The following is a 14,564-nucleotide window of genomic DNA, read 5'->3' on the forward strand; positions in this document are numbered from 1 at the left end:
AATACATACTGTACAAAAAACAAGTTCACAGTGTGTAATGTTTGAAAATACAAATAGTTATAATTATCGGTCTCTCTAGGGACCCAGTGTGTCCAGATGTGCTGCAGGTCGTTCTCCACTAGTGATGCTGCTGTGAAGAATAAAATCCATCCCTGACGGTTCGAGGTGTGAAATTATGACGTAGCTTTCTTTCTGCTGAATCTGATAATTTAGTTCAGTATTATTATTTTTGGGTGTTTGATTTTGAATTAACGGATCACCCTTCAGGTCATTGCATCACCAGTCATGACTCCCTGATGTTAAATCGTTGCTTCCGGGTGTCTTCAGTCTGTGTCTGGTTTGAACTGGTCAGTTGTTAATGGGGTTGATATATCAGCAATGACGCCTGTAAAACAGAACCATTCCAGTGTTTTCCTTTCTGTGGCCTTGTGGTTTCTCAGTAAACCGTGTGACCAGCGAGTGATGGTGTCACGTTGTGTCAGCACCGAGCTGCTCTCAGTCACGTCTTCATGTGCATTTGATTTCATGCAGTCATGTGTTGTTATCTCTTGTGATCTGAGCCCATAATTTGCTCATCTGTTTATCAGGTGAACGGACGGAGGCTCTTTCAAGGAGGATTTCTGGGAAGTTTTAGTACACACACACACACACACACACACACACACACACACACACACACACACACACACACACACACACACACACACACACACACCTTTGCTACAGCCTCCTGCAAATAAGAAGTGATCATCTGCTGCCCCTTGCTGGCCGAGGTTCTAACTTGCACAAGTGAATCCTGCATCAACAAAACTTGACCTGAGCTTGGAAGTAGAGACTTTCCTCCTTTATTATTTATATTTATAAGAAATCCAGGAGAGGAAGAAGGAGGTAAAATGCGTCACATTTATTTGATCAGATACTTGGTGATCATCTGCAAAGAAGTAGAACGGAAATCATTTCTTAAAGTATTAATTCATGGGCTATTATTCGTTTATTGATGTTTTACAAATGATTGTGGCTCATCTGTTGAGCTGTAGCAGCGCGGCCACTGAAAGGCGGATGAATACGATTAACACAATGAATGAATAAACGGAAACACAGATAGATTCCAGAACAAATACCAACTTCACGAATTTGTGATGGATCTGAAATGACAGCAGACGTCTAAACTCTCTGTGACCCTGTATGTGTGTGTGTGTGTGTTTGTGTTTGTGTTTGTGTCAGTTGTTATCGCCACTGAGGGACCAAGACCAGGGCAGGAAGTGCAGCGAGCAAAACAGCAAATAAATATGCAGGAGACGGGATGGAGGGCAAACTAAAAGGCTGGAAAGGGAGAGAAAGGAGAGTTTCTAAGGATGAATGAAACGGAGGTAAGACCACCAACACCAGCGCTACAATGAGCCAAAAGCACTGACTGACCCCGACACACACACACACACACACACACACACACACACACACACACACACACACACACACACACACACACACACACACACAACCACCACATCCTGATCTCATGTGAGGTGAGATATCATATATATCGCACATACACACACACTCAGTGGAACATGTTGAGGTTTAGAAAGACGGGCCATCGTCCTTATTAGGGCATGAGAACACACCAAAACCAGCGTTGACCCACATACACACATTGCAAACTTTCCTTTCCTTTCCTTAAAATTGTGTGTGTTCAGAACATAGTTAATCTCCACCACCTAACAACTAGTTTATAAACTTTAATAAACGAGTGCAAAGATAAGAAATAAGTAGTATTGAGATGGGGCCTTGCTTGTCTCCCGTATTGAAATATTTGGATGGAGGCTCTTCAGGAAACAGTGTTGACCTTGACCACCTCAACACAACAAGGCCTCATCCACTCGTCCCTAAGTCCCTGCACGGTCTCCACATCTCAACCCAACTGAACACCTGCGCAGGAGACGAGTGTTCGACAGCAACAGCAACGTCAGAAACACCAAACCGGTGACCAGACTCTGGGAGAGAGAGAGAGAGAGAGAATCTCGGACATATTTGTTACCCATCTGTAACTAACTACCTGTTACTCAACACAGTTAGCGCTTACTGTAAGTGTTATCAGGGTCAGTTCCAGCAAACGATCCACAGTGATGGGAAGACACGCGGCCGATTGTTCTCGTCTCGTCACCCACGGTTTGACCCGGATTCCTCGTAAAGTCAGTGTAACTGTGATGTGCAAGAAATAAACGGGAGTTCGTGTTGAGTGACAGATGTGCTGAGGCAAATTAAAATCAGTTGTAGTCTAGTAGTATTCAGAGCAAGAAGGCTGCTAGTAGGTGTATATACATATATGTTAATACGTGCATATGTATGTACTGTATATGAATATGTTCTTCTTGTCCATTCTACTGTTGACCTTGTGTTAACTTACATATGAGAAATAAAACTTATTATAGGACTTGAGCTTATGCTTTCAGCCCTGTCTGTTTTTATTTGTGTGTTCGTCATCAGGATTACGCAAATGGATTTTACGCAAAACTTGGCGTAAGGATGGGACAAGGGCCAAGAAAGAACCCATTCCGATGAGTCGTGGATCTGGACAAAGCTGTGTGACAAAGGACTTTCGGGAAGTTTTTTTGACATTTTCACTAATTTAGTTACTGAGTATGTGCCAAATAAAAATCTGGATCTAGTCGACTGAAATATGGCTTCATAAAGAGACTGTTGGGCCTTGGAGGAGTTTAGTTCAGTATATTTTTAGCGCTTTACTTGACATAGTTTTGCTTTAACAGAGCACGTTACAGTGGGAGGTTTATACAGGGAAATGCGGGTAGATTAGATGAAACAATGCATCTTCCAGGTGACATAAAACCATAAAACTGAGGTAAAAGTCTTACTTCCACAGTTTCGGTGCCATGACAACAAATGGCCACCCTGTCGTCCTAAATGAGCGCCCTTGTGTGTATTGGGCTGAGCTGTACATAATCGAACACTGTGAAGTAAACTGACAGAGGAGGAGATCTGGCTCGGCTAAATGACCGACTTGTGTTGGCTGACAGTCGTCTGGCTCCACCGTCTCTACTCAGCTCTCAATAAGGAACTCAAACAGTTTTAATCAATAAGTCGCGGTGCAACTCCTTCTGAGCACAGAGCATCAATCGTGTTTGCAGATTTTGTCTCATTTCTCCTTATCTTTAATGCATTACCCTGATAACCTATAATCATGCTGATGTTTCTGCTTCTTCTCTTCTTTAAGGGGGAAAGATGCAGATTGTTTCTTCCCACAATGCAACGCGGTTCCTCTCATGCAGGTTCAGATTGCATGACGATCAGCTGTAGACCCTTCCTCATCATGAGGCGATGCACAGTGTCGGCCGCTCTCTCTTCGCTAATTGGTCGGCTTGACTTTGCTGGGGCCCCTGATGCATGGCTCGTCCATATCGACGACCATCTTCACAGCTCTATTCCCTTCCAGTTCTGAGGATGGAGTTCCCTGGATAAATGTAAGAAAGTGAAACACAAGATATAATGCACCCTTCATGTTTTCTAATATCCATCCCTGTAGGTACATGACCAGTGCAAAAAATACCCCAAAATATATATAAAAAAACCACTTTCTGAACTTTGTAGCGGGATCACTCACAGGGACTCTTTAGCACGTTTGACCAGTGGCCCTCATCAACTCCATCCACCTCTTCCTCTTTCAGTTAAATAATGCTTTGTCACCCTCTCCTGAGGCAGAATGAGGGGCGGTATTCACCTCACGGATGTCCCTCTTCATGTGTTTGAGCTTCACAGGACGCTCCGTACAGACGCGCTTGGACACAGCAAAGGCCGGGCACAGGCGCAATGAATAGAGGGCTCTGTGGTGCCCCCTAAAAGAGTGTTTGTGTGTTTGTGTGTGCTGCAGGGGGTAGTTTGTTGCGGCAGTTTGTGGACAATGTGCATGTGAGGCCCCCAAACATGTGCGTGTGTGCGTGTGTGCGTGGGTGTGTGTTGCTTCCTTTGGACTCAGCGAAGGAGTGATGCAACAACAAATGCAGCAAAACATGTTGGAAAAAGAAAATGTAAAATATTGAACCCCCGCCCCGGCTCTTTGAGGCCAAATTTCTGCAGAGGCTCCATTATGATGCCTTTGTGATCACTTTTATTATCCTGAAAGTGAACTGAGACTGGAGGGAGTGGCGATCAGTTATTACAGCAATTACCCAGACGTGAGCGGGACACAACAGGAATTCAGGAGTGAGAGAGAGAGAGAGAGAGAGAGAGAGAGAGAGAGAGAGAGAGAGAGAGAGAGAGAGGGGAAAGAGAGGGGGAAAGAGGGGGAAAGAGTAAAAGTGAGAGAGGGATGCCTCTTATAAAGCCAAGTCCTGTCTCCAAGGGGAGAATTTGCGAGCAGTGAATCCGGGCTTCGGGTCAGAAACAGGAGCCCGGTAAGCAAGTGACCCGCACCAATAATTCTCCTTAATGGTGTATCAATGTCCGGGGATGCAGGCTGCTGAAGCCATTGTTCCTGCACAGTTTCAGGCCCAGTTGTGTCCTGTGACAACAAAGCAGACATGTGGACGAGAGGCTGAGGCTCCGGGCTCCTAACTCTTCTCTGTACCGGTCAGTTAGGTCGCAAACCCTCCTGCAAGGTAAGAACTCCATCTCACAGCAGAGCGCAGGGCAAATGACTAAGATTGGTGAATAAATCAAATGTCTTGAATGCAACATAATTGATTTGTTTCCTAAATGAATGAATGAAGACTCTCTGACAGGTAAGTTTCTCATTTGCTCAAACGTGTCTAATTATCTATTCTGGTGAGAAATGTGCATATTGTTGTACAGATTCCTAATTTGTAGAATTACGTTTAATTTATTGTAAACTGTTTATATATTTGCATGAATTAAACTGGTAATTAAAATCATTACAGTTGTAAATGCATACAAATTGTTAAAAAAATTATGATAACATAAATGTCAGTAAGTGGGACCAAACCAATATAAACGACATAAAACAATTAGGTAGTTCAAAGGTCATATTTACCTGGTTTTAAAACCGTCCTCTAGATAATCCTCAGTGGTTATTTCATGCAGAGACAGGTTTTCACCTCCACATGTGAAAACATCTGGCCATTCAGAGATGTGCTGAAGCTGGAGCTGGGGTTATGAAAAACGAAAACATCTGGTCGACGTTCACATCTGGTCAGAAAATTTAATAAAAATATGATCTGTCACACAAGACAACATGATTTCTTTATACATACTATGAATAATAAAAAATAAAAAAAACATATAAACTCTAAAATTATTGATCATTAGACTTTACTGTGTATTTATCTCTAATAATTGTTAATATTCTGTGTATTCTAGTCTTCAAAATAAATCAATTACTGCATCCAGACAATATTTACGCTTTCCTAAGAGTTTTGTATTTCTCTAACTTACTTACTTTTCTAACTCACTTTAGTTTCCTGTATTGAACAGTTTTTGGCAAATCCAATAATTGTGTTGTCGTGGGTGTAACAGTCCGAAACACTGAGAATCAGAAAAGCACCGGGTGAAATAAAATGAAACAAGGAGATGGAGGAGTTATTTTCTGTTCTATAAATAATTATACATTAAGTGAACAAAAACAGGGAATAGTTTATTTTTAAATAAATTAATCTCATCTCACCAGGATGACTGATGATGAATGATGAATTATAGATTTGCAGTAAAAGAAGGAAAGAAAGAGAATGAGAAATTGAGGAAGGTAAGAATGAAACAAACAGATGGGGAGAAAGAAAAAGTGTGTGTGTGTGTGTGTGTGTGTGTGTGTGGTGTGTGTTTGTGTGTGTGCGCATGTGTGTATGAGGGGGAGACGGAGGGGGATTACCCCTCACTCCAGAATACTAACGAGGGCCTTTGTCACAGATCTCTTTCTCTCTCCCTTCCTCTCTTCCGTTCTCTCGGTTCTCCTTTCACTCATCTCTCTCTCTGTCTCACCCACACACACCTACCCACCCACACACACACACACACACACACACACACACACACACACACACACACACACACACACACACACACACACACACACACGTTATTGCACACAAACTCACATACATGCAAACAAAATCACACATGTACACCTCCATGTACACTTCTCTCTCTCACACACACACACACCATGGAAATACACATGTAATTGCAATACTATTCACACATAATCACACATAATCACACACACACACACACACACACACACACACACACACACACACACACACACACACACACACACACACACACACACGGATGGGCACAGAGTCGTTTTTGTCAATGGTGTCTTTTGTTTCTTTTATCTTGGCTTCAAACAAAGCATTCCTGTGTACACAGAGGGGAGAGAGAGAGAGAGAGAGAGAGAGAGAGAGAGAGAGAGAAAGTAGAAAGAAAGAAAGGGAGAGAGAGAGAGAGGGAGAGAGAGAGAGATCAGAAAAACATTGAGCGCTCTTTTGTTTGGCCAGAGAAAAAGTTTTGATTCACCTTTTGGATGCGGCTCGCGGTACAGTAAAGTGTTCGTGTTGCCATGGAGATGGAATACATCCTACTGGAGAGGTTGGTCCAAAGAAATATGTTTATATTTCTTCTCACACTCACTTACTCCCATCTACTGTATTATCATCCACCTGATATGCCTGTAGTGGGAGCTGTGTGTGTGTGTGTGTGTGTGTGTGTGTGTGTGTGTGTGTGTGTGTGTGTGTGTGTGTGTGTGATGTGGATGATTTGGGCGAGAAATCGTTGCAGGGTTGAAAGAGTGAAGTTTTTCAATGGTGTCATTGTGATTATGGAGCGTTTGAGGGGCTCACGCTTGCATAATCACAAAAGTGTGAGGTAATTAAAGCTGATTGATGACATAATCCACGGTCAGCAGGGCAGAGGGGCTATTTTTGATTTACACTACATGGATAGAAATATATGTAAAGTTGATGGAAAAGTTTTTGAAGGATGAGCACTTTTCCTTTTTTTAATACAGGACTTTTGTTTGTAAGGAAATATTTGTACGTTGTTGTACAGGTACTTTTACGTATCTGAGTACTTCTTTCACCTTTGGTTAACGCCCCGATATCAGTGCTCATTCTTCACCAGAGCTTTTGTAGCTGAATGGGATCAAATCTCTGTCTCCGTCTCTGAAATCCTGTTGAACTCCTGAATCCAGAACAGAGGAGGCTTGAATGAGATTTTCAACAATCCTATTCAAGTGTCATTTTTAGGGTGTCCGCATACTTATGGCCACCGTTAACCTTTGGAAAGCACAGCAGCACGTACCTGAGTCCCAGGCTGAGAAGCAGGCCACCAGAAAGCCCAACTTTGGCCCTTTTCCTACCAAACTCTTACAGCCGTCTCCAGTTTCCTGTGAGAAGTTCAGTCTTTGTCCACTAACAGCTTCTTTAGTTAGAATCAACAGTAGCGCCTTTAAAAAAACAAAACAAGAAAAACTTTATCCAGATAGACGTCTAAGTTCAGATGTTCTTTTACCTTAATTGACTCATTCAGCGCTCTCCTCTCTCCTCGGACTCACAAGTGAGACTCTGTGTGGACAGGTTTGTCGGGTTAATGCTGCATATCTTCATCCTAATTCGACTCTTCTTTCTTTTCTCTTTCCTCCTCCTTATCTTCCTCCTTTGTGGCTCATCCTCTTCCTGCTGGCCTGCATGATATGTTGGAAGTAAGTGAGCGTCAGGGTGTGTGTGACAAGGGAGGACGGTAACTAATCTCCTGGAGCGCATGTTAACACAGGGCCTAAATGTTTGACTTCCATACAGAGTAAAGCATTAAAAAACTCATATTACTCTAGCATGTGTTGCAGGTTGGGGATATATATTGATTTTCTCTACACTGAGACAATATATAGACAGGGGCATGGCCACAAGTTAGGGGGCTTCCCTCCGACTTGAGAGTCCCCCTGATTACGCGATTTGAGAATCTCCTTCAATTCTATTATCAGCTTTGTACATGAGACACCATGTGGGACACCCCCCTGCAACAAGCTGTCTGCTATAGCTGAGTAAATTGTAGAGAGGAAATGTCTCTGATGCAGGTGCCCTTTGCCTGAGGCCCCCCAAATCCCCTGCTGATTAAAAACTGCTTTGTAATTTAAAGAAACAGATTAGTTTTGTTCTATTTGACTTTGGTACGCGTGAAAAGATTTACATAATTTCTGGTTTAAGATGAATTTCCCCTGAGGGGAAAAGCAGATGGCGGCAGGGGAATTTACCAAAGCTGCAAATCATTGTGGGAAGTTTCATGTTTTTTACAGATCACACTGATGTTGTGAATGTTGTTGTTTCTCTTCTCCACCCAAATGTTGTTTTTAAGGACGTAAAGAATTCCCTTGCAGCCCTTCTAATCTCAAATGAGTGTAATAATACACACTGACCATTTAACTAAAATAATCTAAGTTTTTTGTTGTCCACTAGATGACGTCTGCCACACCTCCCTCCTCTCGTAGCTCCTCCCCTCAGAAGGTTTGCCACTCGCAGACACAGACGGACGTTTTGAAACCTTTGCTGGGCGGCGTTTCCGGAGCGAGCGGGACTCTGAGGAAGAGGAGGCGTGTTCTGTCGAAGGATGGGCGCAGCAACGTGCGGATCGAGCACATCACCGGGCGGAATGCTCTGTACATGCGTGACCTCTGGACGACGTTCCTGGACATGCAGTGGCGCTACAAGTTCTTCGTGTTCACGGCGACCTTTGCAGGGACCTGGTTCCTGTTCGGGGTGCTGTGGTACCTGGTGGCACTGGTGCATGGAGACCTGCTGGGTGAGAGAGGAGGGGTGTTGTCAATTGGTTCATGTGCAGTTCATCGTGAAACATAACGACACATCTGAAAAAATGAAGCCAAATTAAATTAGATGGGAGTGCTGGTTGGATTCTGATACAGGGGTTGGGCTGTTTCCCAAACACAATAAAGTCTCATTACGATTAACAACAGCTCATCTGTTAACATGGATGGTGGATTTCCACTTCTTCCAAGCCAAAATGTCATAGTTGCTGTCATCTTATGCTTTTGACTCGTTTTGTAAACATCAAATAACTAATAGAACCCAATCTATCATCCGTATGATAAGAACTATACCTAAAATGACAGAAAATATCATTGAGAAAAAGTTACTGACGTGTACTCTGAGTTTTGCCATGTCCCATCTACAAACATGGAGCGAAAGAGTGTAATTACCTTTCACTGTAGCAAATAAAGCCTAAGGTTTAAATGGTGTTGCACCTGATCTAAGCACGTTTTCATGTCAGACACGTATTCTGCCGCCCGAAATGTTTTGTTTTTCGGACATTAAAATGACCTGAATCTCACAAGAAAATGTATAGAGATAAAAATACAAAACTATGTTGCGTCGTGTTTCTCCAGAGTTCGACCCTCCGTCGAACCACACACCCTGCGTGATGCAGATGCAGACCCTGACGGGAGCCTTCCTCTTCTCCCTGGAGTCCCAGACAACCATTGGCTACGGCTTCCGCTGCATCACTGAAGAATGCCCAGCGGCCGTCATCCTCCTCATTATCCAGCTGGTCCTCACCATGCTGATGGAGATCTTCATCACTGGAACCTTTCTGGCCAAGGTAGCCGATAACATGCAGCTGCAGATACTGTGTGTGTTCATGATGAGGTTTTCATTGATTCTACTGCAGACAATAAAGCCGCTTTCAGTCATACACCGAATTTATTATAAATTCAGGAGATTATGTGGAGGGGCTGTATGCGAGAACGCAAATTTGCATTATTCGCAAAACTCCGGATAATGTCTGGAGGATTCACGACTGAGCGATAGGAACATATATGACAGTTATCGAAGATTTTCCAACAGAAACTAGAAGTTAACAAGGTTTCTCTGGTCAGGTTGCTCGACCCAAAAAGCGAGGAGAGACGGTAAAGTTTAGCCAACATGCTGTGGTGTCCACGCATGAAGGTCGACCCTGCCTGATGATCCGAGTGGCCAACATGCGCAAGAGCCTTCTGCTTGGGTGTCAGGCAAGTGTGCAGTACTTAGATATACTGTAAATATTGTAAACCTACTGACAGTGAGCGATTTGTCTGTTGGTGAATGAATTTATCTAAAACAGCTCGTGCACGTTGTTCCCGCCAGGTGAGTGGAAAACTGCTCCAGACGTCTCTGACCAAGGAGGGCGAGACGGTTCGTCTGGACCAGAGGAACGTCCCCTTCCAGGTGGACACATCCAGTGACAGCCCCTTCCTCATCCTGCCCCTCACCTTCTACCACATCATCGATGACAACAGCCCCCTGCGGGCCTGGGCAGCCAAGGGTGAGTTTGGCGGTGAGGGCAGTAGAATTAGTGTAGAAACCTTCTCCTCAACAGCTTCCTGATATTTGAAACTCACAATCCATCGAGCACTTCATGGGCCGACTGGCCTGGTGAACAACAGGTGAAGAAGCAGGATTTGAACGTCTCTCTTGAACATTTCACATGTCTAAAACCATAAATGTATCCAAGGTGAGACTGTCACTACTGGTGGTCCAGATCTCCACTGAGTGCCTTCAACTTTACTTTAGAATCTTTAGAATTCCTACTTCCTCCGCCTCTTCTTTTTAAACCCTCCAATGTGCCATTTCCTCACATCTCATTTACCTCCTCCAGGTGGGGGCTGGACAGATCCAGAACTGGCTGACTTTGAGCTGCTGGTGATCATGAGCGCCACGGTGGAGCCGACCTCCGCCACCTGCCAGGTCCGCACCTCCTACCTGCCCGACGAGATCCTCTGGGGCTATGAGTTCCCCCCCGTAGTCTCCCTGTCCCCATCAGGTAAATACGTAGCGGACTTTGCCTTCTTCGACAAAGTGGCCAAGACCAAGACCACGCCCATCTTCAAACCATCCAGCCCCCAGCACGAGTACCAGAGCAACGGGGGCGGGACTGTGCCCGACTTGTCCGATCCAGAGAAGATCCGTCTGGAGCAGAGCTACAGGGAGCGAGGGGAGGAGCGTGGCCGGGTCAGAGACACTCCTCTCAGTGTTCGCATCAGCAATGTGTGAACAGTCGACCGGATGAGAAGGGAGAGACTGCGAGAAACTGCCAAGTTCAGTGTCAACAGCAAATCACTGAAACATCATATCAAAGCAGCTTTGGACTCTGGCTTCTTTAGACGTTTTGGAACTTGTATCAGAGAGAGATTTGGTTGCTCAGTAGCACCAAAACATGCAGGAGGCTAGAGTGAACTGTCGACCACTGTATGGTTTGTCATACATCTGCTGGGATAATACAACACTGTGTTGACTGTATTCATGTGAGGGCATAACCCACTACCTAACAGCCACTACTACATATACTGAATACACTGTTAAAGACGTAATAGGTTGGATTATTTATTAAAACAAAACAGGAAGTGTGCAAAACCTCCACTTACGCTAATGCCCTATGTTTAACTATGTTAAAGAAAGAGAAGAACATTTCTGGACCTGGCTGTTTACTCTGGAGACCCAGCAGCCAAGCAAATACTTATAAATACTTAAATACTTATAAATATCAGTCCCCCACACATGCCTGATTTTTTCCCAGGAATTAATCTCGGGGAAATCAACAATAATCACAAGGTAAAAAATGCATTCCTCGATCGACTCCCTGAACTAGAGCTGCACCAAAATTTAATGGCTTCCGTCCTGTAGTCTTTGCAGGATCTTATTCAAGTACAAACAAACAGTCCAACAAAGGGACAGGGGTGGAAACATAACCTCTTTGGCTGAGGTAATAAAGCAAGACGATACAAACGTGCAGAATACAAACCTCCAACATGGCCAACTCGCCATGTTTAAGAAATTCTGGAGCTGCTCCAAACTGCCCCACCTGGCCAAAAATTTTTTGAAAAACGAGTAGAGTAGTTTTTTCCAGTGATCCTGCTGGAAAACAAAACAGAAAAGTGCAGAGAAGATGGAAAGGATTGGTGAGTGTTTGGGTTTTTACCAAATCACAATGAGGAGACATTGACTGTTTCTCTTCCATTGTATCAAGGGTAGGCAGGTGCGTCAGGGGGGTGGGTGTTAAAGTTTCTGTGATAAAGTGAGCAGGAAACACCCACAGACACTTTGAAGAGTAAAAGCTCCAGCTAACACACACAATACAAACACACCACTCTACACAAAACTATATTTAAAAAGGTCAAATGAGCTCGAGCCTAGTTCTCTTCATACAGTGATAGAGAAAAGCCAGTAATGGGGAAGGAAGCTACATCTACATCTCACCAACCCCCCCCCCAACCACAACTTCTTTTCAGTTTATTTTTGTTTCCTGCTGAGAAGCATCAGAAACCACTTCCAGAAAGCACTGGTGATATGTTAATGTAGCAGGTTCAGAGTTTGAGGTCTACTGTTTATCTCCTTGAGAATTACTGCTGTTTCAAGACAGAACGTTATAGCACTTTATGAACATTATGTACATTTGCACCTTAGGAGGGTTAGCTGCCTACGTGTGTTTGGAACCTAACCTTAGAAGAGAGATGTTTTTAATACTACTCACATATTAAATGTTGATTATTTCCAACAGATGCTTCTTTCCCTAATTAGAACGGTTGTTTCTCCGTCTCAGTGGCTTCAAGCAAACTGACAAATGTCTTTTAATCTGTAGGCGACATGCGTTGATGTAAGTGCCCCTTTGGTAGTTTTACTGTAAATGTTTCCGAAGCTCATTCTCTGTACGTGTGGAAAAGAAGTTGGGATTTTTTTTCTAACACCGTAAAATTAACCGCAGAGGTTTTGTCGAAATCCCCCTCTTTCATTTTTCTTTCTAGACGACAGGGACGTGAAGAGGATGACCAGGTGAGTGCGGAGGGATGAGAATGTGAAAGTGAAATATTGTAAGTCACTGATAATCTGGAACGGAAATGAACAGTGACAGTGTGGTTTCGACAGATGAAGTAAAGACGAGATATGAATGTGTTGGAATCTGTTTGTAACATTTCTTGAATTAACATGGAGCTGTGGAGTGTTATAGTGTTTAAAGTGCAGCTGGAGAGATCGAATGACACAGTTCTCTCTTTAAAACAATTGATGAAATAAAGCTGATGATGACATATTTAAATTCCTGTTTTGTTGTATGTCTTTCAGTGAAAATCCTCGTTAGAAAGCTGAGTATAGCATTTCTGATAACTAAAGTGACTGTGATGCATCTGCATCGCTTCAACATTTCAAAAAATGAAACTAAAACCACACAACTCACACCTTGGTTGTTCCGTTTGTTTGTGAATTGGTTTTTTCCACTCAACACTTTTTATATCAAATAACGATTAAAAACTTATCAGAAAAATGAGCACTTGAACCAAACATCAGTGTGATGAGAACTACCTGAAATGACAGAATACAGTTATTTAACGTCCCTTTTCAATTTTCAGTTTGGTCCATGTCCCGTTCACTAACATGGAAGAGGCAGTGTTTATGAGCCATACTGCAGCCAGCCTCTAGGCGGCGATTGAAATGCTTCACCTTTGAGGAGTGTCATGTCGTAATGTAATTGTAATTTCACTGGTAAGTAATGCAGTTCACTGAAAATTTTAAGTTGAGGAAACTTCAAATGGTGATTAGCCATCTCTTGTTGTAACTAAGGTCACTGAGCAAGTGTATAAATTTATGTATAAATAAATATACAACTTAATTGATATAGCACCTTTCAAAACCAAAGTCACAATGTGGATAACACACATACACATGTTCATAAATATATCTATATATCTATCTATAGATATATATCTATATACAGTAGTGTAAAGTAATGGAGTAAAAGTACTCCGTTACAGTACTTAAGTAAAATTATACAATATATGTATATTTTTTCAGTCACCTGAAATATAGCCTGGAGAGAACCATTTTTGATTGTTTTGTTTGTGTGTAGGCCTACTATGAAAAGCACTTTGCATTTTTAATTGTGGTACTTGTACTTTTGATACTTAAGTACATTTCAACACCACATACTTTTGATACTTAAGTACATTTAATATGAGCTACTTTAAGACTTTGACTCAAGTCATTTTCTTACGGGTGACTTTAACGTTTACCGGAATCACTTTCAGGTAAGATATCTGTACTTTTACTCAAGTATGGCTTTCAAGTACTTTATACACCACTGTTTATATATATACAAATGATGTGTGTGTGTGTGTGGGGGGCGCGTACGACCCATCCATAGAAGCTACCTGTGTTAGCTACTTGTTAGCTACCTGTAGAAACTACCTGTAGACCAACCTCACCGTGCTTAAGTTAATAAACTACCCACGTGTTACGTTATTGTCTTATTGAAGGAGTGTGCGCATTGTCGTGTGTATTAAAGGTTGTACTTTCCATGCACACGCACAACGTTCTGACGACGATTGCAGTGTTAGCTGTTTTTGTTAGCATGCTAACATTTAGCTGTAAACTGCAGTGCTAGTTGAGGCGGAGCAGCTTCCAGACGTTACCGTTAACGTCAGCCCGTGTGCATGTGACGTTGATCTACAGGAACTCTACCCCTCATCTTATTGTGATACACACTTTATTCTCTCTGGTGCTAGTAAGACCCTAAAGTAATCATTCTTTCCTTCCCTTGTGATAAAACACAAAAACCTTGTA

General features: G+C 42.9%; 1 protein-coding gene and 1 long non-coding RNA gene across 5 annotated transcripts; one reads left to right on the top strand and one right to left on the bottom strand.

Moving 5' to 3' along the window:
* Positions 1-1,642: 1,642 nt before the first annotated feature.
* LOC118118197 lies at positions 1,643-7,613 on the bottom strand. The gene is made up of 5 exons (XR_004697879.2): positions 7,523-7,613; positions 7,270-7,414; positions 7,049-7,149; positions 5,006-5,118; positions 1,643-3,469 (listed from the first exon to the last, which is right to left on the bottom strand). It is a non-coding gene; the product is annotated as an uncharacterized LOC118118197 (long non-coding RNA).
* LOC118118180 (ATP-sensitive inward rectifier potassium channel 10) lies at positions 4,250-13,044 on the top strand. 4 transcript variants are annotated; one of them, XM_035171137.2, is made up of 7 exons: positions 4,250-4,409; positions 4,498-4,613; positions 8,421-8,763; positions 9,365-9,576; positions 9,854-9,985; positions 10,101-10,278; positions 10,612-13,044. In XM_035171137.2, the coding sequence occupies exons 3-7, from the start codon at positions 8,421-8,423 to the stop codon at positions 11,004-11,006; spliced, it is 1,260 nt and encodes a 419-aa protein (XP_035027028.1). In that variant the 5' UTR covers positions 4,250-4,409; positions 4,498-4,613; the 3' UTR covers positions 11,007-13,044. The 4 variants fall into 4 exon arrangements, with proteins under 4 accessions (XP_035027028.1, XP_035027033.1, XP_035027032.1 ...); XM_035171142.2 differs by having other exon boundaries at positions 8,453-8,763; XM_035171141.2 differs by having other exon boundaries at positions 4,341-4,613; positions 8,453-8,763.
* Positions 13,045-14,564: the final 1,520 nt, after the last annotated feature.

Source organism: Hippoglossus stenolepis, chromosome 11, assembly GCF_022539355.2.
Source record: "Hippoglossus stenolepis isolate QCI-W04-F060 chromosome 11, HSTE1.2, whole genome shotgun sequence".
NCBI lineage: Eukaryota > Metazoa > Chordata > Actinopteri > Pleuronectiformes > Pleuronectidae > Hippoglossus > Hippoglossus stenolepis.